The 25,302-nt window shown below is 32.8% G+C and overlaps 1 protein-coding gene across 2 annotated transcripts in view; it reads left to right on the forward strand.

Annotated features, from left to right (window-relative positions):
* Window positions 1-25,302, forward strand: part of LOC136831291 (glycine receptor subunit alpha-2-like) — an 805,495-nt gene that overhangs the window by 377 nt on the left and 779,816 nt on the right. For both annotated transcript variants that reach the window (XM_067091412.1, XM_067091413.1), the window contains exon 2: window positions 880-1,323. In XM_067091412.1, coding sequence (XP_066947513.1) covers window positions 1,169-1,323 — 155 coding nt within the window. In that variant the 5' untranslated portion in view covers window positions 880-1,168. The remainder of the gene's footprint in view (window positions 1-879; window positions 1,324-25,302) is intronic.

Raw genomic sequence — 25,302 nt, forward strand, 5'->3', positions numbered from 1 at the left:
GGTTTGGCGAAATATAGAAAACACAAATTCGAGTGACATTACCAGAAGTAATCAACAGGCTAGAGCAACGCCCACCAGCATCCACCTTAAACTCTCACCTGCAGGAATTTGCTTTATAAACTGTTTTTCTTATTTTTTCCTTTTGTTTCATTGCCACATGCTAGAACATCCCTTGATAATTCAGTAGAGTCACTCATATTTCTCTCCTGTGCCTAGACATTTATTATTTTTCTTAGTTTGATATCCTTGACTTTAGGGTTATGTATTACCTGTTAATAAGGTTAATTCGTATGAACATTTCATTATTATGAATACTTCTATATGCTCTTGTTTACTTCCTGTAGAACGAACTTTTACTCTTGAGTTTAAGTTTATACAGTAAATGTTAGTATAGCATGGGATAAAAATCTGTCTTCGTAAGTAAACATAAAGTTGTTTCCAGATATCTTTTTCAAATTCATTATTGTTTGGTTAACTATTAAATCCTTATTATGCTTTCATGAATTCCACCTAAAATTTACATTTTGCATGTATATAAGGAAGACGATCCCTTTTTCACATTCAGTAAAGGATTCTTAATCCATAAATGAAAGATTATTAGTTATGAAGAAAAATATTTTTTTTATTTATACATAAATCTTTATGAACACGTATGCGTTATTATTTAACGCATATAAATAAACTAAGTTTTATCTCATGGTCAAATATACATAGATCTTAATGCATGCAGTTAGAAAACAAGCATGCGAATGTGCAATTCAAGTTTGTGTATAATAAATTTCAAACAGTTTTTAAACATATATGGGCACTTGTTTGCTAAAGTCATCAGACTTTACTTGCTTTATTTTTGTAAAATTAAAAAATATGTATTGACAAAAGATTTCAGTGGCGACTCCTCTGATTTAACAGCGCATTTTATGATGAATTAAAAGCTCATTATTAGGTGAGAGACTACGAGACTTGAAAGTGTGAACCTTAAAAAGGCTGATCCAGGCCAATGAAAACTCAAAAGCCCTAGGTCAAATCAACGGAACCGGAGAGCACATACGAAATTCAGTCTCGACTGGAAAGTTCGAAAGTAAGAAAAGATATAAAAACGAGATAGATACATCGAGGGCGAGAGAGGGAGAGCGAGGGGGGGAGAGGAAGGAGCTTTGTGGAGATTAAGATGGGTCTCCTTCGAGTCCCTAGGGAGTGCCTGAGCCTCCAAAGGAAGAAGAGAGACGACATGGCCCGCCAGGAGGGGATGACAGGCAGCAGCAAGCTGCAGGTGGTAGGAATGCTCCTCCTTCTGGCGGTGCTCGCCTCGACCCTTTCCTCTGGGTAAGTCACTCAGTCAGTCTTGCCTTTTCAGCCTTCCTTCCTAAATCCCGTCATCGGTTCGTCCTCTTCTTCTTCTTCTTCTTCTTCTTCTCATACCTCTTCATTGGCTGAATTTAAATGTTACTTCATGCTCAGCTTTACTTGAATTTCTATGTTGCTCTCGTTTAGAGATACTTCGTGCAACTCGAAAGTAAATGTTGTCCTTGTTTAGTGCTACTTTATGCAACTTGAATTTATATGTTGCTCTTGTTTAGCTATACTCTGCTTTGTTGCTTAACTATATTTTATACAATTTAACTTAAAATGCAACTCCTTTATTATCCTTTGTGTAATTTAACTCAGAGTATTTCTGTTTTTTTTTTTTTTAGCTACATTCTGTGAGTTGTATAAGTTGACTTTTTCCTCTTGAATTTTCTCATCAAAAATGTGTATAATTTGACTTCAAATTCTGCATTTTTTACATGAATGTGTAATTTCTCTAAAACTGTGACCTTTCTACCATACCTTCTGTAATTCCACCAAAAATATTGCCTTTTTAATCATACCGTGCGTACCAGATAAAATAATAAATTTTGTTAAATGTAGTAATTTTGCTGTAAACATTGCTCCCTTTGCAACTTGTGTGATTAAACATAATTTTTTCTATTTCAAAATACGTGCAATGAGAATTTAATCTTAATGATTTTCGGAATGCTTTTGGGCAACTGGATTTCAAATGTCGCTGTTTTCAGCTATATGTTCTGCAATTTAAATTGAATGCTTTTCTGTGATATTTGGCGCCAAATGCTCTTGTTTAGCCATACTCTATAAAATTTGCGTTTAAATGTTACTGCCTTCCGTTCTATTTTGCGTTATTTTACTCTCAGATCTGTATATAATAACAATAACCAAGGGATTTCTATAATTTTAGTGAAAGACTGATGCTGCGAGGTTCATTATTATTCATCAATATTCCTTCATTATCACTGATTCAGCCATTACCTTGAATTCTAACATCCTGCTGTGGAATTATTATATATATATATATATATATATATATATATATATATATATATATATATATATATATATATATATATATATATATATACACATACATACATACATACATATATTTCCCTATTTCATATTCAAAATAGATAGGTAGACCTACAGTGATGAAAAAAATAACTGAAGTCAGAATATATACATACTGACATGAAATAAGTCTAAGATTAAATGTAGTAGCACTTATAATTTCATAAAACATATTCAAGAGCAAACAAGTTGTAGCATAAGACATCTAAAAAATGTCATTACTTTTTCTAAAATATACATTCGCCCTATACAGTACGCTACTGTTACGTGATTATGACGAAATATCATAATAAAACGCGTGTGTGTGTGTGTGTGTGTGTGTATAATATATATGTGTGTGTGTGTGTATTTATGTTTATATAATATATATATACGCGTAATATACATTCACTGTATACAGTATACTGTTATGGACGATAACAAAGACTGCCAAAATGAAACATGCATACACATACACACACAATATATATATATATATATATATATATATATATATATATATATATATATATATATATATATATATATATATATATGTTTTGATATGGTTCACCATAAGGACGTCAACAAAATTTTAATCAAGAAAAGATTCATTAGTTTGGCAGTCCACCATTTTTGTAAATAATTTATTAAATAGTTTTGATGTGGTTCACCATAAGGACGTCAACAAAATTCTAAGAAAGAAAATACTCATTAGATTGGCTGTCCACCATTTTTGTAAATAAGCCTAAGATTACGACTGCATTGCGGTTGCTTGGTAAACAGTGTGATTTTATTAAAATGATTTTGCTTTTCCATACAGCTTCGGTTTTCTTGCAGGAAGTTTACGAAAATATAAAAAGTTTTATGACACAGATTCTTTAGTCTATAATGATGAAGATTCCATTATAGCAGTAAGTGTTTTCCACAAAATATTAAACAGACAATAAAAAAATCTTTATGTACACATACACACACACACACACACATATACATATATATATATATATATATATATATATATATATATATATATATATATATATATATATATATATATATATATATATATATATATATATATATATATATATATATATATATATATATATATATATATATATATATATATATGTGTGTGTGTGTGTGTGTATATAGTATATATATACATATATATATTATATATATATATATATATATATATATATATATATATATATATATATATATATATATATATATATATGTGTGTGTGTGTGTGTGTGTGTGTGTGTGTGTGTGTATGTATGCATAAAGATTTTTATTGTCTGTTTGATATTTTTGTAAAAAAACACTTACTGCTATAATGGAATCTTCATCATTATAGACTAAAGAATCTGTGTCACAAAACTTCTTTATATTTTCGTAAACTTCCTGCAAGAGAACCGAGGCTGTATGGAAAAACAAAAGGATTTTAATAAAATCACACGGATTACCAAGCAACCGCAATGCTGTCGTAATCTTAGGCTTATTTACAAAAATGAGTATTTTCTTGCTTAAAATTTTTTTGACATCCTTATGGTGAACCACATCAAAACTATTTAATAAATTACCATTGTAATTATCGCAGCCTTATAGCTGAAGGCAAAATTGCTTACCTTTACGCCATTTCATCTTTATAATCCTAATTACAAATTATCATGCATCTCAGATATCTGAATGATTTTCAAATTCGATTTTATCACGAGCAGTCTTAAATAAGTGGATGTTTTCGTTTTGCTTCACACTGAAATGAACAACTACGCACTTGGTCTTTATGTGACTGAATTTCAAGTCAACATCGAGACCTTCCACCATAATCTGCGCCTCTTAACTTTTGCAGACATATGGAAAAGGTGGGTGGGGGCAATATCATCAGCCTATTCGATGAGATTTGGACTTCAAATGCCTAAGCGGAAGCCAACCTTCATCTCAGATTTATTTTTAAAAAACTCGTCGCTACATACTCATAATAAGAAGCTTCATGACATTCCTCCTCTGAAGAGCTTCATTTTATGTTTCCCATTTATTTGAAACAAGACCTACATTCTCCGCTAACCGACTGATTATACCAAAAGTAAATCAAATGTACATGAACAGTCGGAAGGCAGTACTGAATACTTTGCTCATAAGAATATCGTGATTAACAGAATCGAACGCTCAATTAATGTTAACAAGAAAGCTTAAATAATTCTTGCTGTCTTTCACTGAGTGATAAAGGAGTTTTTATTCTATCTAAAATGCAATATTCAATCAATTACAGGACTGACAACAACATAAGAGGTCCTTAATTATCTGAGCTCGATATGTCTCCGAACTTGTCTTTAACAATGGGAGCAATTACTCCTCGTAACATACAATGTGGGACGTGACTATGAATAACAAATAACAAAACTAAGTAACAGCATAAAAAGAAACTCACTGAAAATATCGTGACCCATGGTCAGAACAACTGTCATTAAATCTTAAAATTGATTTAATAATTGTAATAATCTTTTTTATATCATTCATACTGAATCTCAATGCATCTAATCCTATCTCTTGTACCAACAAATGATCTTTTGCATTCCATAATCATGACTTCTATTTTGACGTTTAACAAATACTGATTTTTCAGAATAGAAAAACTCAAAAATTTCAGCAGCGTTCCACGTTTAACTGTTCGGTAATGACATTCCTTATCACATTTCTTTTGCATGTTCAATCTCCTTCAGTTAGCTTCTGCAACATCTTCCTTCTCTGGTCGCTCTCATGATCTCTACATTTCTTTAGACAGATTTAAACCAAGATCCAGAAGATTTCATGTTCTCAGCCACAGAACCACTTTGAGGTTAACTTTCCTTTTCCAAATAAGAAACTTTTCTCCAGCGATACCATGAGCATGATCCACCTCACTTTTCAACTACAAGCATTTTTTAATTATTATATATATGTATGTATATTTATATACATACATATATACAGTGTATATGCATATATATATATTATATATATGCATAAATAATTACGTGTGTGTATATTTGTTTAAGTTTGTGTATAATATATATATATATATATATATATATATATATATATATATATATATATATATATATATATATATATATACACATATATATATACACATGTGTGTGTACAAGTACGTTTGTTTGATTGTTTGTGTAATTCCGTGCATATATATATATATATATATATATATATATATATATATATATATATATATATATATATATATATATATATATATATATAAATATATTATATATATGTATGTGTGCAGTGTTTGATTTAAATTAATTTGCATTTACTTGACAATTTGATAAAACTTAATTTAATCATTATTGGTAATTAACTTATTACATGGTCACTTATGCCACCAAGGATTTCTCACAAGCTCTTCTAAACGAAAAAGACATCAAAATATTTTTCAAGTATTTAGAAGTGCTATGTTATTACTCATAGTCGTGATACGCGACCCTAAATATTGCATTATACTCGTATATAGTTTGAAGTAAAAATCCATATTCGCAATATTACGTCACGTCCTTAAGGTCAGTACTTGTTTTCCAGTGCCAAGAGAAGTGCTTTTCTTTTAATGAAGTCTACTTGATAAACAAATAGATAGATAACTTATAAAAAAAATGGTGCAATATAACTTACTATCCATCAGGCCGAATGCGTCAACGTTCATTCGAAAAACAAAATAACGGATAATAATTCTACGAGAGGGAAGCATTCTTCATCTTCTCATAGCAAATGAAGAAGCCCATCTCCAGCTGAAGGAGGAGGGGGAGGAGGAGGAAAGGCGAACGAATCCCAATCAAGTGAGAAAGGAGTGATCTTCAACCATTCACAGAAAATAAAGAACTCTATCAACTGTCTAGGGTGGGAGTGCAGCCAAAAATTATATTTGTTTTCGTCCTGAAAGGAATACAATCACCAGTCTGTACAGCAAACATTAGAGATATTAAGCTTCCCAAAGGAACCAGGATATGTTCCTGGTTTCTGATGGAAAGAAATACTCTTCAATATTGGGGGTAATTACAATTTTTAAGCTGTGTTGGAAGGAAGAGCTCATCTCAAGATTTCTTAGAGAGAAATATTTTCCAGGAATTATTTGAGACTATTCTCCACCTGAACGAGTGTTTCACTCTCCATGCAGAGGAAAATGTCAAACTTTCGAAACCAAATGTTTACTGAGCGTGTCTTTTCCAGAATGGAATAATCTCGTTTTCACGGGAACTTTTTTCCTTAAGTCTCCGTGAAGGAGGCCATGGCAGGATTACTGAATATAAACCTTTCTAGAACACTGCAAGTTTTCAAGTTAAATAACATGCACTAACAAACAAATTCTTATAGACCTTTAATTCAGCTTAAAGTCATTTAATCTGGACCGTTCAAGTTTACAGGAAAGAAGAATGTTTTCTCAGTTTTATCGTGAATGTGTCGTCACTGGTTATTTATTCTTCTTATACGTAAAAAAGGATTTCTTTTCTTTCCATACTGATACCATGATTTCTCCCACCAGCAAGAAATTTTCACCAAGATAAATTGGAATGTCATAAATCGCACAGAAATGATCTGCCTGATCTTGTTTAAATCCTTTACTATGTTATCAAGTACTTCTAGCGAGAAAAATATAAATGATATTCTCAAGGAAAGGTATTTTTTTTAACAGCAAAGCAGAAAAATGGTTTATCAGGCTTTTCAACCAGTATGGAAGTTCATTTTTCATAGTTTCCTTCAATATTCTTGTAACGAAAATTATTCTTTCCCGTATACTTATGTAAGTTTTCACTAAATCTAATTACAAGAGATATACCCTCACGGCAAAAGTCCCCTGCATGTTCGGGGAAAGGAATGTCTACTGTTAATCTTCTAAGATACACAGCTAAATCCTGTGGCCGGTATTTGCTAAAGCTTTATCGAAGATCACAGTCAGAATTCTAGCTTTAAATCGAGATTCATGAGCCATTTTACTTAGCACTGGATTAATCTTCTTGTGAGTCAAAACACAATGCCTCAAGTAATGCTCATTGGTTTATGTGTATTTTACCCACTCGGTTTCTAAGTTATACATAAAGAGTTCCCTGTTCTTCTTAAAGCTACAATAACGATGAAACATATGCAACAGCAGCAGTAGCAACAACAACAATAATAATGAGGAACATATGCAACACAAATAATAATAGCAATAAAATAATATTAATATTAACAACAACAACAACATAATAATAATAATAATAATAATAATAATAATAATAATAATAATAATAATAATAATAATAATAATAATAATAATAATATCGCATACAGCAGAACTACTTCATATGTATATACGAAAACTAAAGGAAAGACCTTTGTTTTTTGAAAATTCCGAATGTGTTCTAAAACTCTTGGATGTATGCATGCATAAATGCAAATACAATCGTGCCTTACTGCCCAGATTGTAAAATAAAAAACTATTGGCGGAATACATTTCTTTTACATTTATTTCTGTTTATATATCAGAGCAGCATTTTCGTGCACCTTAAAAAACAGCAACTGCTAAAAATTATTAAATATTAAATTGAATCGCAATGGCAACTGCAGATATTCAATATTTCTTCGCACTGCATTTTTTTGTAGCCATTTTACATTTGTTTTACTGTTTGAGCAATTTCGTGATTAAGCATTCAGACCTATGTAAACATTTCTAGCGTTCAGATGCTCAATGCACGGAAACGTGATCAAGTCACTCATGATTTTAATTTGTATTACATGAAATATTATGGCATTGCCTTCCCTTGATGGTTAAATTATCTTTTCCTCAAGGGAAAACAATTATAAAGCCTTGTTGGATTTATGGTTCAAAACAGGAATAATCACCGGCCTTTAAAAATTTGACAGAGGGTCTAGTACTTGAGGCTCTCTGCCCTAACCTGCATGAATTTCACTTGAGAAAAAGAAGAGAATTCGAATTAAGTTAACTTTGAACATTTTCTATCCCTGTTAAACCATGATTTTGCTGAAGGGTAAATAAAAAAAAGAAGGAAAATTCGATTCAATTCAGCTTGAACTGACAATGCACTAACTGAAAATTTCTAACCCTATGTACATAGATTCCAGTGGTTAAGCTCGACTCATGTTAACTTTGAGGATCCAGTGATAAGTATCTGCCTTTATTTTCACAGAATTCTAGTGAGAAAAAAAAAACAGCAAAATTTCGATTCAATTCATCTGATTGAAGATCGAGCAGCCTATTTGAAAGTGTAAGCCTCGTCTGCTTAAAATTCAGCTGAGGAAAAAGGAAAATTCGATGTAAGTTCACTTTTGACTATTAATTTCTGTTCTGTCAACATAGAATACCACTGAAGCAGACAAAAGGAAAATTCGATTTGATTCGACTTTGATTTGGGTTCTATGACCTCTACATTTTCCGACTTCATCAACACAGAACTCCAGTAGGAGAATGGACGGAAATTCGGTTGAAGGCCAAATTGCAGCACGGGATCAAGTCAGCTTGAAAGTCTTGATAAGACTGTAACAACAACGACCGAGGGAAGATCGGGTCCTTTAAAGACCCAATTTTGAACCCCCTATCAGGGACCAATGGAAGATAATGGTGATAGTCTATAATAATGATGATCATATTAATTTTGCTCCTAAGTACACAGGAAATACAAGAAAATTTAATTTATTAAACCCGTCTACAAACTCACTATTTTCATCCCTGTAAGTAAGTAAACTAAGAAGGCTTCATTCTTAATAAAAGCGATGGTAGTATTAAAATACTAATAATCAAATTATTATTATTATTATTATTATTATTATTATTATTATTATTATTATTATTATTATTATTATTATTATATAAACTACACGTGAATATGACTGGTATTCATCCATTATTGTTGTACCTGTTCAGTTTCTCAGATATTTCTTAATTTATAATGCTCCAGCATTCGAGGCATTATGAGATAAGTTTGAACTTCAAGGATATTTAGGGGTAGGCTCATAAATCAAATGATAATAAATTGCAAATAAACTCCAACAGATCTGGGTCTGCCCAAGTGGGTGGCGAGGTTTTCGTGGGGCTTCGAAAGGCTATCAAGTTTGTACTGTTTGTTTGTCACGAATACTGACTTCTTCGTGCTCCGAAATCCGGGTATCTGAAAGATAATGGGTCTTACCCGCACACGCAAATAGGAAGTGCAAAAAACGTGTACCAACTCCATTTGGCATATTGCGTTATTGGATGATATTAATTAAAATATTTATCTTTATTGGTTGTCCTTATGCTCTATGACTTAAACAATTGGGAAAATTATAGTAACTAGACAAAAATTATGATTTTACATGAATCTTGTATAAATGGGTCTCGGAAACTAGAAATTATTTTAAAGGGGAGGTCATAGGCATATAATTACTTAGTATCAGTAAACCTAAAAAGAGAAAAAAAATTCCAAGATCTTTAAAATTTACTTAGACAGAAATCAGTAGCACATTGCATTGAACATCAAACATATTGAACTTGCAACATAAAATGTAAGAAAGGTGTCAGTCAATTCTATCCAGTTTGTAGTCATCGAAAATTTAAGTATCAAATAGAGAATATATGCAAACGTATCAACATTTCTAGAGGGATAAGAAGCGAAAAAACTGTTAACTGATTTTCTAATTAAATGAAGTGAGTATATGTAAAGGTAATTTGGAAATATCTACTGCACAGACACTAGTAGCTGGACACTCAAACAGATGTTCGATGTTGAACCGGATAGTCAATGACTATATATACGAATATAAAATCCAATTCACTGCACGCGTGTGGTAGCCGAAATGGTCGAGTTACCAATACAAAGAGAAAGCATGCAAAAGTAATTCTCAATAACCGCGGTGAATGTGGTGATAAGATATAACAGTATACACGTTGAGAATTGCTGAACTGTAAACAAACATGGATTTTAAAAAGGAAAAAAGACAACATAGACATTACACAGAAAATAACACAGCTAGTCTTGGTAATTGAAAACGGCTGACCGCGTATCTTTTAAAATGTTTCTACATTCAAGCAATCGTTCGGAAAAACAAATAGAACGGACATTTTTACTCGATGGTGTTGGCACACACAAGATCCAAGAGTTACAATATATATATATATATATATATATATATATATATATATATATATATATATATATATATATATATATATACTCGTACATAGAGAGAGAGAGAGAGAGAGAGAGAGAGAAAATACAATTATTTTCTTTATGACTCACTTCTGTTTTTTTTGCTTTCTCTCTCTCTCTCTCTCTCTCTCTCTCTCTCTCTCTCTCTCTCTCTCTCTCTCTCTCTCTCTCTTTCCAATCCGGCTGCGACTTACAAGAGTCGGCTTACAATCAGGTACGTATTTCACTATTTAAGCCATGGTGAGCCTGCCAGATTGTAAGGAAACTAATTCCCAGTAGACATAGTTGTAATTGTGTTGTGATTTACGTGTGCTACCACGAGGCATAAGAGAGAGAGAGAGAGAGAGAGAGAGAGAGAGAGAGAGAGAGAGAGAGAGAGAGAGAGATTTTTCCATCCCTCTGTCAAAATAACAATTGATTAGTTTTGAGGGATGGCCCTCTGGCAGGGTACGTACGCTGCGCAAGAAGGAAAGCGGAAGCTTCTGGTTGGAGGAAAAGCTTCCTAGATGACTTTGACCTCAAAGTTGAGAATATTAACGGCCGGAAGTTTCATCTCCTGCCGAAATCCGTCTTGAAATATGATGACCACCTGTGGCTGAGAAACTTCCACGAAGACTATTAAGTCGATGTTTTCTACTATTGATCATGACCGAGATGCCAGGAGGTGCCAAGATATGAGAGAGAGAGAGAGAGAGAGAGAGAGAGAGAGAGAGAGAGAGAGAGAGAGAGAACATTTATTATAAGACGAACTGACTAGACAACTGTCTTTGAATATGAAATTTTTTGTCTGAAAACTTGGGAAAATGAAAAGAAGACATCTGGAGAGTAACGAGCAGCGTTTGGTTTAGTTTTGGCTCCAATTAACATAACCTAATCGTAGATACCACATGTTTCATATAAGTATGGAATCAGTATAGACTGTCATTGCATTGTACCAAAAACTACAACAGTACAGGGACGAAAGTAAGCGTAAAACTTGTAAATTACAAGCAGGCAGAAGATCGCAATGTTAAAGAAGATAATAAACAATATTTTATATATTCTGTCTTAAATTTACTTCTTAGCCCTATGTTCTTTTGTAATTCCAATTACGGCACACATTACTCTGCCCTTTTGCAATTACTGTAACAATACGTTAAACTTAGTATGGAAGGTTACTAAGCAGCAAGCGGTTCTTACAATATTTTAGCTGATGCAATAATCTCTTATTGGAAAAAATTTCAGAGCAATAATTCCAATTCGCATTACGAGCTTGAAATATATTCTAATTTAATGAAAATCAAAACGATATTATGACTTGCATTTTCTTGAATAAATCATTCGAATCTTCTCATGTATTATTTCTAACGTCTAACCGAAAATTTTACTTCCTTATGTAAGCTAAATATAGGTTTGGTAACCTTAAAAACCTTTTAGGATTTAGTTTGGGCTTTTTTTATAGGAGAACTGCAGCATAACATACAAGCCTACGCTTCAACCTAAGCATAAAATCTGAGAGAAACAGACTGAAACCTAATGACGAAAGAAACTGCAGACTCGCCTCTTGAAAGTTATACCACTCGGGGAAATGATAGCTTATCTTCATATGGTATCTACTTTAACTGAGGCCTTATCTTTATGGGACTTCACGGCACCCTTTTTCAATTAAATTTTAATAAAATGACTGGAGTAGCTGAGTCGATATCCATGGTTGCTGGGCCATAGCAAGACGTCATACTCGACGGCATTAAGCCTGTTGGAGGCCACATAGCTTGTATTCTCAAAGCAAGAGGTGTATCTCAGACTTTTTTTTACCACAGATTCCCAAATTTTAAGGTTCCAGTTTCTTTGCTCTAGAACACAGTCAAGTAAACTTACTTTTATTTGTATAGCTCATGTGTATATCATGTTAGTATGGGCGTTATACGCATGGAATGTTTTGGTTTTTCATTAATGCAATATTGAACCTACACCATGGATGTACACAGTGTACTTGATATGCTCTACGAATGAAGCAGTTGCAAAATTATTTAATGTGTCCCCCAGATTCTGGAGTAAAGAAATTCACAGCAATGCATTATATATTATCACTGCAAAATAATAATAATAATAATAATAATAATAATAATAATAATAATAATAATAATAATAATAATAATAATAATAATAATAATAATAATAATAATTCTCTCAGCTCTTTCTTATTCCCCCTAATCTTCTCAGGCATAATTACCGGCAGCCTTGTCGACATCACATCATTTGATCAAAATTTTCGTCATGGCATTTTGAAGTTGAGTAGACTTTTATCTTCAGAGCAAATATTGACTATGAACTAAGCACGGAGGATGAAGACATTTAATCTTCCCTATTAAAAAATAATTAGGGATTCGAAAGCGATCAATCTTTCGAAATGTGTAAACAGGAGATCTAGACAGCCGTCGAAAATCACGAATATATACATTAAATGATTCTGTTCCTTATTAAACATCTCTTCGGTATTAATTTCATAAATTGAGAAATTTTACTTGTTATTTTGACTGAAGCTGACTTCGAAAATATTCTTTCTCGCATACAACAACTGAATATTCTTATATTATGACTAGCCATTCACATACAAAAGAATGAATATGACACTTCGACTAAGTATGTGCATACAAACGAGTAAATATTCTTATATCTTGATTGAATATTCACATACAAACGATTAACTCTTCTTACATGTCAAGTGAAATTAATTAACAAACGCTTCCATATTCTTATATTACATATCGACTGGGGATCCACATTCAAACGAAAACACTCACACAAACTAACAGTCAAGAATCAAGGCCTTTCAGGTGATCTGTAAGGTATAAAGGGAATTTTGAATGGAATCTGCCTGTACGCTATCACGTATGATGTAAAGGGAATTTGAAATGGGATCTGTATGATATCAAGTACTATAAAAGGGTGAAGTTACGCTATCAACGGATTTTAAAAAGACAATTAGCTCTGTAGAGGTATTTGTAATTAAAAAGACAATTAGCTCTGTAGAGGTATTTGTAAAAGTTAATTTTACTCTAATATGAGAATTTTAAATGATAATTCTACACTTTCAGGGCACTTTTAATGAGTAATTGTACACAGCTACGGGAGATTTCAGAGATATCTGTTATACCTTGTAAAAACTGTAATAACTCCCGTCTCCATACGACTTCGGCGATAATCACCTCACACGCTAATGATCTTATAACTTTATCTCTGCTACAGAATATGTTGAATTTACCTCAATTTTGTTTCATGTGGTAAAATAAAGCCTTATGCACGGAGAGAGCGGTCACTCTTGCTATGAAAACCTTATTTTTTACTCTCTCTTTCAGTGCAGTAAGTTAATTTGGAAAGTACCAGTACTGTCAGTGTTTTTCAGTACTGTAAGTTTTTCTCGTGTTGGTAGTGTTCTGCCTCTGGCATCAGTTCTTAGTTTTAAATCAGAAACACAATCAGCTTTAAAACATACCAACTACCCATTCCATTTAATGTACATTTAGTATTATGCTAACAATGAAATAACTATAAAGGCAATAAGCCTAGAAATTAGTTGCTGCTTTATGTTGCTGACAACATTCAGAGCCTGTTTTTGTAATGACATTTGGTCTTTAAAAACGGAAGACGGTTTAATGGGGCTACTTGGGATAAAGCCGTATGTCTACTAAATTTTGAATAGCTTCACTTTATATGACCCCAGATCCTCTTGGGTGCCTTGGGAGACGCTACGTCAATAACCTTGGGTGGTTTCGTGGAATTACAGTCCCTCAGGGGATGTGTGCGTTGTTATGCATGTCACTGTTGAATGAATGTCATTGTTGAATTGATAAAAATATGTATAAACATAAACAAATATATGCTGCGTATTTATTTTTTATTTGTCAATCTAGAGGGCAAGTTTTGAGTTCAAATGTAAAAAAAAAATCGAAATTTTTTTTTTTTTACATTTAAACTCAAAACGTGCCCTCTAGATTGAGGTATAAAAAACACAAAGCATATATTTGTTTATGTTTATACATATTTTTATTAATTCAACAATAACATGCATTCTCTCACTCTCTCTCTCTCGGGTAATTTTCCGATTTCCAAAATATATTGCGAATATCGAACTTGTCTCGTAATTTATTATACCGTGGCGTCGGTAAATTTTGTAAATATATCGTCATAATCATATATTTCACCACATACAGAAGCGCGGTGACACTATGGAAATCAATATTACTGCAATCTGTAGTTTTAGGCATTTATTTTGTAAGATATGGAAAGACAAATACCTCTTGAATGTTATTATACGAAATAATTCAACACATATTAAGAATTGTTGGATTTTCTGAAAGGCTGCAAAAAGCACAATGTCTGTTCCTTTGACGAGGTGCAGTGTATGGACTTTTCGTAAAATTTCGTTATATACCATAACATATCATCGAGTTACTTTAATCAAAAGTGAGCGTTTATTGTAGGGAAAAGTACGGTAGTATCTATTCGTCTCTTTTTTTTACGAAACAATTATATCTTAAAGTAAAAGGAAGACTTTTAAACTTAGATAGCAGCAAACTTTACACATTAGTGGTAAAGAGTAATGGTCATCTTTTGCTTTGTCGCTTATTCTCCCTCTCTCTCTTTCTTTCTCTGTTGTGTGTGTGTGTGTGTGTGTGTGTGTGTGTGGGACGAGAGAGAGAGAGAGAGAGAGAGAGAGAGAGAGAGAGAGAGAGAGAGAGAGGGAGGGTGGTGGAGGACGCCTCTTCTGGTTCACAAATATTTTCTGGCTCCCTATCAACCTCGCCGTTGAAGAAATGGCTGAAGTAGGAGCTGAGATGGAGCTTGGTGGCTTTTCCGGACGAGAAAGAGATGCTTCCCAGCGTGAGGTCTGTGATTGCCTAAAAAAAGTTGTCAGAAATGTTTTCTTCCGTCCGTTCTTGAAAGTTTCTATTTTGTTTTTTATATAGACCTCACAGTACCACAATTAAAAGAAAATTCTAAAGCTTCTCCATGAAAATTGACATACATTGATCATGATGGATCAAGTATAAAATTACAGGAAAAAGCACATACACAGGGTCTATATATATATATATATATATATATATATATATAAATATATATATATATATATATATATATATATATATATATATATATATATATGTGTGTGTGTGTGTGTGTGTGTGTGTATATATATTTATAATACACACACACACACACACACACACATATATATATATATATATATATATATATATATATATATATATATATATATATATATATATATATATATATATGTATATATATATATATATATATATATATAATATACATACATGTCTTTTCCATTATACAAGGATGAGGTCACTAGATTCCATGACATTTTCCTCAACCACAGGTGGCCTTTGTGCCTAATCAAAATTGGGTCACCTAGCAGTAACAGACTGGCTAATGAACCATGTACCTTGTTTATTCACATTCAGTGCTTTACCACTGAGCCAAGGAAAAACATACACACACACACACACACACACACACACACACACATATATATATATATATATATATATATATATATATATATATATATATATATATATATATATATATATTTAAAGGCTCATACTTAACTGTAGGGGATAAAACTTTTAAAAAGGATTTACTTTTTTACATTGGAGGATCTTTTTTATACATTAAGATAAGTGGGGAAGTATAATCATAGAGATAAATAGGGAGATATAATAATAATATCTATATATATAGATAGACACATAGATAGATAGATAGATAGATAGATAGATAGATATTATTATTATATCTCCCTATTTATCTTAATGTATAAAAAAGATCCTCTAATGTAAACAAAGTAAATCCCCTTTAAAAGTTTTATCCCCTACAATTCAGTGCGAGCCCTCAAGTATTGGAACGTGCGGAAATGTGACCTATTTGTGCAGTGGGACCGGGTGTACTTTATGTCGAGTTAGATACTGTGCACATGCGCACATGTCCCTTTCAAAATGTTCCTTGGGGATGTCATATTTTTCAGTTTCATTAAGTCTAATTTCTTTGCAGACAAGTATTGGCTATGAATGACTATGCTATGGAATGATTAGGATCCGATGCTGTAAATGGGGAATTTTCTACATTCTCTTCGTAGCGACGTTTGACTGATTGCTTGAATGAGAATAACGCGTAACGTCTGTTATTCGATATCGGGCTATATATATATATATATATATATATATATATATATATATATATATATATATATATATATATATATATATATATATATATATATATATATGTGTATATATATGTGTGTGTGTGTGTGTGTGTGTGTGTGTGTGTGTGTGTGTGTGTGTGTGTGTGTGTATACCATAAATAGTTTGATCCGAAAAGGTCTTGATATTTAGTTTCACAAAAAATGAGCTCAGTGACATATTCCGTACGAATACTTCTAAATGTTTTTTAATAGTTAGGTGTTTATAATGTTGAGAATATTATGAAGGGAAAAATATACCGTGATATTAGTGGTAAGAGATCAAAGAGGAGGCGTAATGAGAAAAGAATTATGCATGAGGCTAGTGATATACTGGACATCCTTTTAAAAAATGCTTACATTAAAGGCGAGTTACCAAAAAAGCGGCTGAGTCATATGATAGTCTTCTCTGAGTCCAAGCTTGTTTTCAAGTCAGCAGCAATGTCACTTATGATTATTGCATCATCAGAAAAAGGGCTAATGATAAAAAAAAAAAAAATACTCACGTTACGAGTGGCATTACAGTTCAAGATATTATATGAGGTACATTTTATTGCAATTACAAGGGATCCTATGACAAAATAAACGCATGATATAACACAACAGTGTATCTACATGCATTATGTATATGACGACGATATTCTAAAGGAAATAGACTCTACGTTTAGATTTATCGTCACCAAACCCGGAGCCAGCCTCTTACCACTGGCCCCTATACAAGTGGGCAGTACCGTGGTCTGAAATTCTTGACGGTACATAACAACCTCAGTGTCGGTACTTGCCACCTTGACAGCTCTGATATACTACGGTGATCAAGAAACGACCCAATAACGTCCCAGTTTCTGAGCAGAAAAACGTTCTGGAGAATAAAAACCATTTTAACTTATTAAATTTAATCATTCACGCGAGGCTTTGTAGAGGTCACGAATAACTTTGTTACAGGACAAAAATCAATGGTGAACGACCGATATGCATTCAAAAAGAAAAACTTGTACTATTAAATCCCCAAAAAAGAAAAAAAAAAACAACCAGCAAAATAAAAATTGTGGTTGAATGAAGATGTATTCATGTTGGTTTACATTACAGAAAACACAAGGTATTATGGTGGAGTATTCTTGAGTGAGTTAGAAATATAGTAAGAAATAATGTTATAAAAGTAGGTAATTTGTACTTTACGAAGCTCAACCTCAATGTGCCAGGAGAAGTGGGTGGCTTTAATGGAAACAGAAGGATACAGTTGTGTTAAGTGTAATATAGCCGTGTTTCTGAGAACCTAGACTGTGTAGACTTTAATCATCCCTTTTTATGTGGACAGCAGACTGAAATGATTGTCGTACAGAATGTGCCGTAATCCGCCTGTATTACACGCTGAGGCCGGTCTTAAAGGTTAAAAATAATTTTCATTTTTAAAATTTGTCAAGACATCGTTCATAAATTATACAACGTCTTTCATGTATAACTGACAGTCTAACTTAATTGAATTGTTGTAACCAAGACTTTGTTAAGACTATGAGTTTGCTGTATAAGTAAAGGACAGAGTAACGTGTGATGATTAGTAAGAACAGAACAGAATATAGAATTTAGGCCTAAGGCCAAACGCTGGGACCTATGAGGCCATTCAGCGCTGAAACTGAAATTGACATCAAAAGGTTTGAAAGGTGTAAGAGGAGGAAAACCTCGCAGTTACACTATGAGTCAATTGTTGGGAGAGGGTGGAAAGTAAGATGGAAGAAAGAGAATATGAACGGAGTTACAGTAAACGGAATGGAAGGGGTTGCAACTAGGGGCCGAAGGGATGCTGCAAAGAACTTTAAGTAATGCCTACAGTGCACCGCATGAGGTGCAATGACGGCACTAAACCGAAAAAGCATTTAGGAGAGTTACCATGTATTATTACCGGTCTTTTCAATTATTTTCTGCTATTTGTATTTGTCTGTTACTGCCAGGGGATACTCTCTTAGTCATCTGGTTGATGCAAGCGGATCCTAAAAACTGCCATAACTAGACTTTCTTAATTAATGCCTACAAATGTTATAAATTTATCCATTCACAGATTTACATAATAAACTCTGGCCATTTTGACAGTAGGTATATTTTCGAACACTACTATAACTGTTTCATCTTTATGTATAGTATCTAAGGACGAACGGCCACATCATGTTACTAAGATTTATGTTTATCCCGATAAGGACTCAACAAGGTGTTGGATCATATTTTCGCCACGAGGCAACCTGTGAGAGATAATGTTAATAAGTCTGAAATTAATGAAGTAGGTACTGGCCATGGGTATACCTTAGTTTAACCAGACCACTGAGCTGATTAACAGCTCTCCTAGGGTTGGCCTGAAGGGTTAGATTTATTTTACGTGGCTAAGAACCAATTGGTTGCCTGGCAACGGGACCTACAGCTTATTGTGGAATCCGAAACACATTATAGCGAGAAATGAATTTCTATCACCAGAAATAAATTCCTCTAATTCTTCATTGGCCGGTTGGAGAATCTAACGCGGGACCAGCAGAGTGCTAGCTGAGAACGGTACCCACCCGTCCAATGAGGAAATAGAATGATACAAACAAATCACCTTAATTTGTATGACACACAAATTAAGGTCTCCTGATTATGTCTCAATAATCTCTACAAATTGGTTGGTATTGTACGACCTGACGGATTGGTTTATATTACCTAGCATTAATCAACAAAGATCATGAATGGCAGTATGATAGATTTATTTTAGTCATAGTATATTCCTAATCTGCTGATATTAGAAGTTATCTTAAAGCGTTCGTCATAAGATATTAGCAAAGAAACTGACTGATTTCGAAAATTCAAATATTGATGTTCATGTAAGTAAATCCTTTTATGGCAGCTGAAGAATGAGATCAGCATAACCCCAAGAATACAGGATGGCTCCTAACAGCCTTTTAACCCGCTTGGGCTCGAATCCAACCTGGGAAGAAAAATGTCTTCATTTCTTTCTTTCACGATTTCAAGAATTTCAGAGGAAAATATATGCAAAAGTACTGGAAACCTAGGACCTACGAAGTCATTTTGGCGTTTACAGTGAAAAGAATTGGCAGATTTAATCAGCAGAATAGTTTGTCTCAAATGTTCACGTACATATCACTACAAAAGTACAAATATGCATATAATCCGTTTACCTGGTGAAACCACAGCAAAAGTTTAAAAACAAACGAAGAGTACCCAGTATTTTCAGTAGGCTAATTCACACATCTTTGTGCCCCGAAAATGCCCCGAAAACCATATATATATATTATATATATATATATATATATATATATATATATATATATATATATATATATATATATATATATATATATATATATATATATATATATATATATATATATATATATATATATATATATATATATATATATATATATATATATATATATATATATATATAGTGTGTGTGTGTGTGTGTGTGTGTGTGTGTGGACGTGTATCTGGTAGCGTAAGGATGGCATGACCACTTTGTACAACGAGCTATCTTGCTAAGGTGGTGACTGTGGCCGAATGGTACCGGACTCAGCACAAGTTTACGAGGTCGGGTGTCTGTCCCGGCCTACCATCAACCAGTTATTAGGTTGCGGTTTTTTACTGTGCTTCTGTCAGGAAGTGTTGCTCCTTTTGCCCAATTCACTTTTATAATTAGAACAATGGTTGAATATTAGTATACAGTACACACACACACTTAAGCAAAGAGAAGATATTATTATATATCCTTGGGACATTTTCCCGTAACATCAGTCTTGGAACAGATTTTCTGGAGAGCAAGTTGCCTGTGGCGCGTTTGTGTAAGTGAGAGAGGCGCTTCTTTTTCATTCCACATTTTTTTGTTGCAAGATAAGAACACTAGTAGAGAAATATGTAAGCAAATTTATATTATTTCTTTGACAAGAACAGTTTCACATAACACATATCAATTTGGAAATATTTTTCGATTATTCACGTCATGTAATTTTGATACAACGCATGAAAACTCTTCTTCAGGTAGAACAGAAAGAGAAATCTCCTCGGCCAACAGAAATGCTGTGAAACGAAATTAAGTAGAAGAATTCGTCGTTCCTTTTTTTTTTTTTTTTTATCAAAATCACGGTTGGCTTCATCACGCACAAAGGTGTCGGAGTCAGCAGCAACAATAATAAAGCAAATAGCATTTTTGGTGTTTTTTCTTATCTTCTTTTTTTCTGTTTTCATCTATGCCTTCTTTCATCTTCTCTTTACTTTTCTTCCTAACCTTTTTCCTCTGTTATCCTTCCTTTAATCCTCCTAATTTTACTCGTTTACTGAACAAACCTTTCATGCACGGAAGAAAGAAATTACCTTGACACGAATGGCTTTCTTGATTCTTGGACATATCACCTTATCTGATTAGTATCCAGTCACATATAATTTTTTTTATAATGTTAAGTTTTTGGATGGTTAATAGGAACTGTCTAACTTTCCTTCCGCTCTGTTCTATGTGTGTGTGTATGTATGTATGTATGTATGTATGTATGTATGTATGTATGTATATATATATGTATGTGTATATATATATATATATATATATATATATATATATATATATATATATATATATATATATATATATATATATATATATATATATATATATATGTTGCCCAGTCGAGAGGAAATTCCATTGTTCACCTGTTACTACAAGATCGAGAAGTCCCATCTGTTGGTAGTTTGAATAGTGACCGCATCAAAAAGGCTACTGGTAGTGCATATCTGTACCTACTCCCCCTGCATTCTCTCTCTCTCTGTCTCTCTCTCTCTCTCTCTCTCTCTCTCTCTCTCTCTCTCTCTCTCTCTCTCTCTCTCTCTCTCAGGTCTACAGCGAAACAAGCTTTACCAACAATAATTTATTTGACAAAATCTAACATAACTAGATTGCAAGAAATAAGAGATGAAATAAAATGGAATACTAAAGTTCCCAAAAGATCAATCATATTACAGTCTATCATATTTTAACTAATTAATGCCTTTGCACTGTAACTCACAATAGGTCAAAATAAGTCAAAGTCCAGTACATTCCCAATGAGTACATCTTTAACCTCTTTCTCAACAAAACATCTGAAGAAGTCAAATAAATCCCTTATTAAACAAAATGCATAAAAATAAAGATATGGGAATTCCTCCCATGTTACTTATAAAGTACACACAATACAATAAATGCTTGACACAAAAGACAATGTATAAATGAAAAAAGCAATCTACAGTTTGGGAAATTAAACGTGGTTCCTACCTCCAAACAGCAATGTTCACAGGCTTAATCAATTGGTCTTGAACCACAGAGTCTTCACTGAAGACTTTCAATGATGTTCAATGTTGGTCTTCAAATGATCATTTTTTCCATAACTAATCCCTTCACACCCTGGGACTCCGCCCAGAAGAAACGCACATACACATTTACACTAGAACCTGGAAATTTCTGGCGAACGCACTCACGAAGTCATGTGGCAAGTTCCCACGTCTTGAGAATACCTGACATAACAATTTTGCTTAATTAGGAAATGCGTCAGATAACAGCTAAACATCCTGTCAAGGATTTTTAGGAAGTTTATCTGCCACACTTGTTAATTAAACGTCTACTGTGTATTGTAATTCATAAAATACCTATGACCTATATGCTTTTCATATATATATATATATATATATATATATATATATATATATATATATATATATATATATATATATATATATGATGCAACCATCAAGGTAGCCTAACCATAACTGCCTAAATCCCTGTTTTAATTCACAAGTGTCTCTCACTCTCACTAGGTACATGAGATTGTCTGTAAATCACATCGTCCCATTATCATACATTTGAGTGAAAGTACTTGATTTTTACTTTCGCTGATTTGTTTTTGATGATATTGAATTATAAGTTAAATTACTGTCTTGATGGCTTATAAAGTACACACAATACAATAAATGCTTGACACAAAAGACAATGTATAAATGAAAAAAGCAATCTACAGTTCGAGAAATTTAATGTGGTTCCTACCTCCAAACAGCAATGTTCACAGTCTTAATCGATAGGTCTCGAACCACAGAATCTTCACTGAAGACTTTTAATGATGTTTAGTGTTGGTCTTCGAATGATCATATTTTCCATAGCTAATCCCTTCACACCCAGGAACTCTGCCCAAAAGAAACGCACATACACACGTTTACACTGGAACCTGGACATTTCTGGCGAATAAACTCACGAAGTCATGTGGCAAGTTCCCACGTCTTGAGAATACCTGATGTAACAATTTTAATTAATTAGGAAATATGTCAGATAACAGCTAAACATCCTCTCAAGGATTTTTAGAAAGTTTTTCTGCCACACTTGTTAATTAACCATCTACTGTGTATTGTAATTCATAAAATACCTGTGACCTATAAACTTTTCATTTATACATATATATATATATATATATATATATATATATATATATATATATATATATATATATATATATATATATATATATATATTGCGACCATAAAGTAGCCTAACTATAACTGCCTAAATCCCTGTTTTAATTCACAAGTGCCTCTCACTCTCGCTTGGTACACGAGATTGTATGTAAATCATCACGTCGTTCCATTATCGTACATTTGAGTGAAAGCACTAGACTATACACCTGGGAACATTTTCGCTGATTTGTTTTTGGTGATATTGAATTATAGGTTAAATTACTGTCTTGATGGCTTTATTGGAGATTAGTTTTTATAATTTCTAATTTTACTTTTCACCTATTTAATTTTTTTTTCTTTTAACACGTAAATAATTTTGGTTGTGCATAAATTTCTGATAACAAGACTGGTTGATGGACAAGGTTCATAATTATTTATTAAGCTTAACATTTATTACATCTGTGAGTGTGTGTGTATATATATATATAAATATATATATATATATATATATATATATATATATATATATATATATATATATATATATATATATATATATATATAGTATATATATATATATATATATATATATATATATATATATATATATATATATATATATAAATATATATATATATATATATATATATATATATATATATATATATATATATAATATATATATAACATATAATTTCCTTTTTCCTTCAGCAATTTTTAAACACTAATGAAACAATTTTCATACTGACTTGTTCGATAACAAGAAATACATAACAAAATACATATGAGAATGTGAAAAAAATAAGTAAGTGTTCTTGCCATCTAAAATTTATTAAACTGTATAATAACGTTTGATACTTTTAAAGAAAGATGTGTGCAGTCATCGATTTCTACAGTCACTGTTTCAAGCAGAGAGAGAGAGAGAGAGAGAGAGAGAGAGAGAGAGAGAGAGAGAGAGAGAGAGAGAGAGAGAGAGAGAGAGAAATATGATAAATAGTTCCATTCTATTTTGGGTGTGAATAACTTGGCACATACTTCAATATTTTTTGGAAGATAATACAAAGTGTGAAGAAAACAGTGAGCACCCATGTCTCTCTCTCTCTCTCTCTCTCTCTCTCTCTCTCTCTCTCTCTCTCTCTCTCTCTCTCTCTATTGCTACAGTCGACTGACCACCACCTTCATATTTTATCGCACTAGTCAATGGATGCATATTGGGTTTAACGGTACATGAACATATGGACATAACATTCCATCCTCACTCCCGAGAGAGAGAGAGAGAGAGAGAGAGAGAGAGAGAGAGAGAGAGAGAGAGAGAGAGAGAGAGAGAGAATCATTTCTGAATAAAATAAAAACTTTATTTTAATAGCTTCATACGGAATACATGATGAAATGCATCAGCTATATTACGTGCTGTATCTGGCATTTACACGGGCCGCTTTCGCTCTTCTAGTATCGCTTTCTTCCACCGTATTAATAGGCTCATTAGTCCTTGATACCCGAACCTCATTACGGATATGCTTGAATTTTACCTATTTTCTTTTTACCTATCCAAGAACTCCCCTCGCGGTGAAAACACTGTTACTAACAATGTATCTAATTGGTAGCGTGACCTCGCCTATGATTGTTACACGTGGGTACGAATTAGTCTAATTAGGAAGAAGAAAACGGAGCAGGCAGCTTTTGGGAGCTCTCACTTCCCCTTGCGGTAATGTACGTGTTTTGGCTGCTCTTAATTGCCGTATTTACTGGTGCTTGGGGCTGCCTATTGGAACACTGTTCGCTGACGAGTGACGGAAAAACAAGGAGTTAGGTTTCGCAAATTGTGGCAGCATCGAAGGGCTGGGAGGCTTGCTATGACTTCTCATATCTATTTCTGGGCATAAGAAATATGTCGTATGTATTTTGTGAATGAATTTCTTTCACCAAAGAAATCAGATAATATGGAACATGTTTACTGAGCTATATTCAGTTAATTCACATAAGTACTTCGGTAATGTGAAGCATATGTTTAAATAAAGCATTTTTATTTTTCGCAAACGG

The sequence above is a fragment of the Macrobrachium rosenbergii genome, chromosome 48, assembly GCF_040412425.1.
Source record: "Macrobrachium rosenbergii isolate ZJJX-2024 chromosome 48, ASM4041242v1, whole genome shotgun sequence".
Classification (NCBI taxonomy): domain Eukaryota; kingdom Metazoa; phylum Arthropoda; class Malacostraca; order Decapoda; family Palaemonidae; genus Macrobrachium; species Macrobrachium rosenbergii.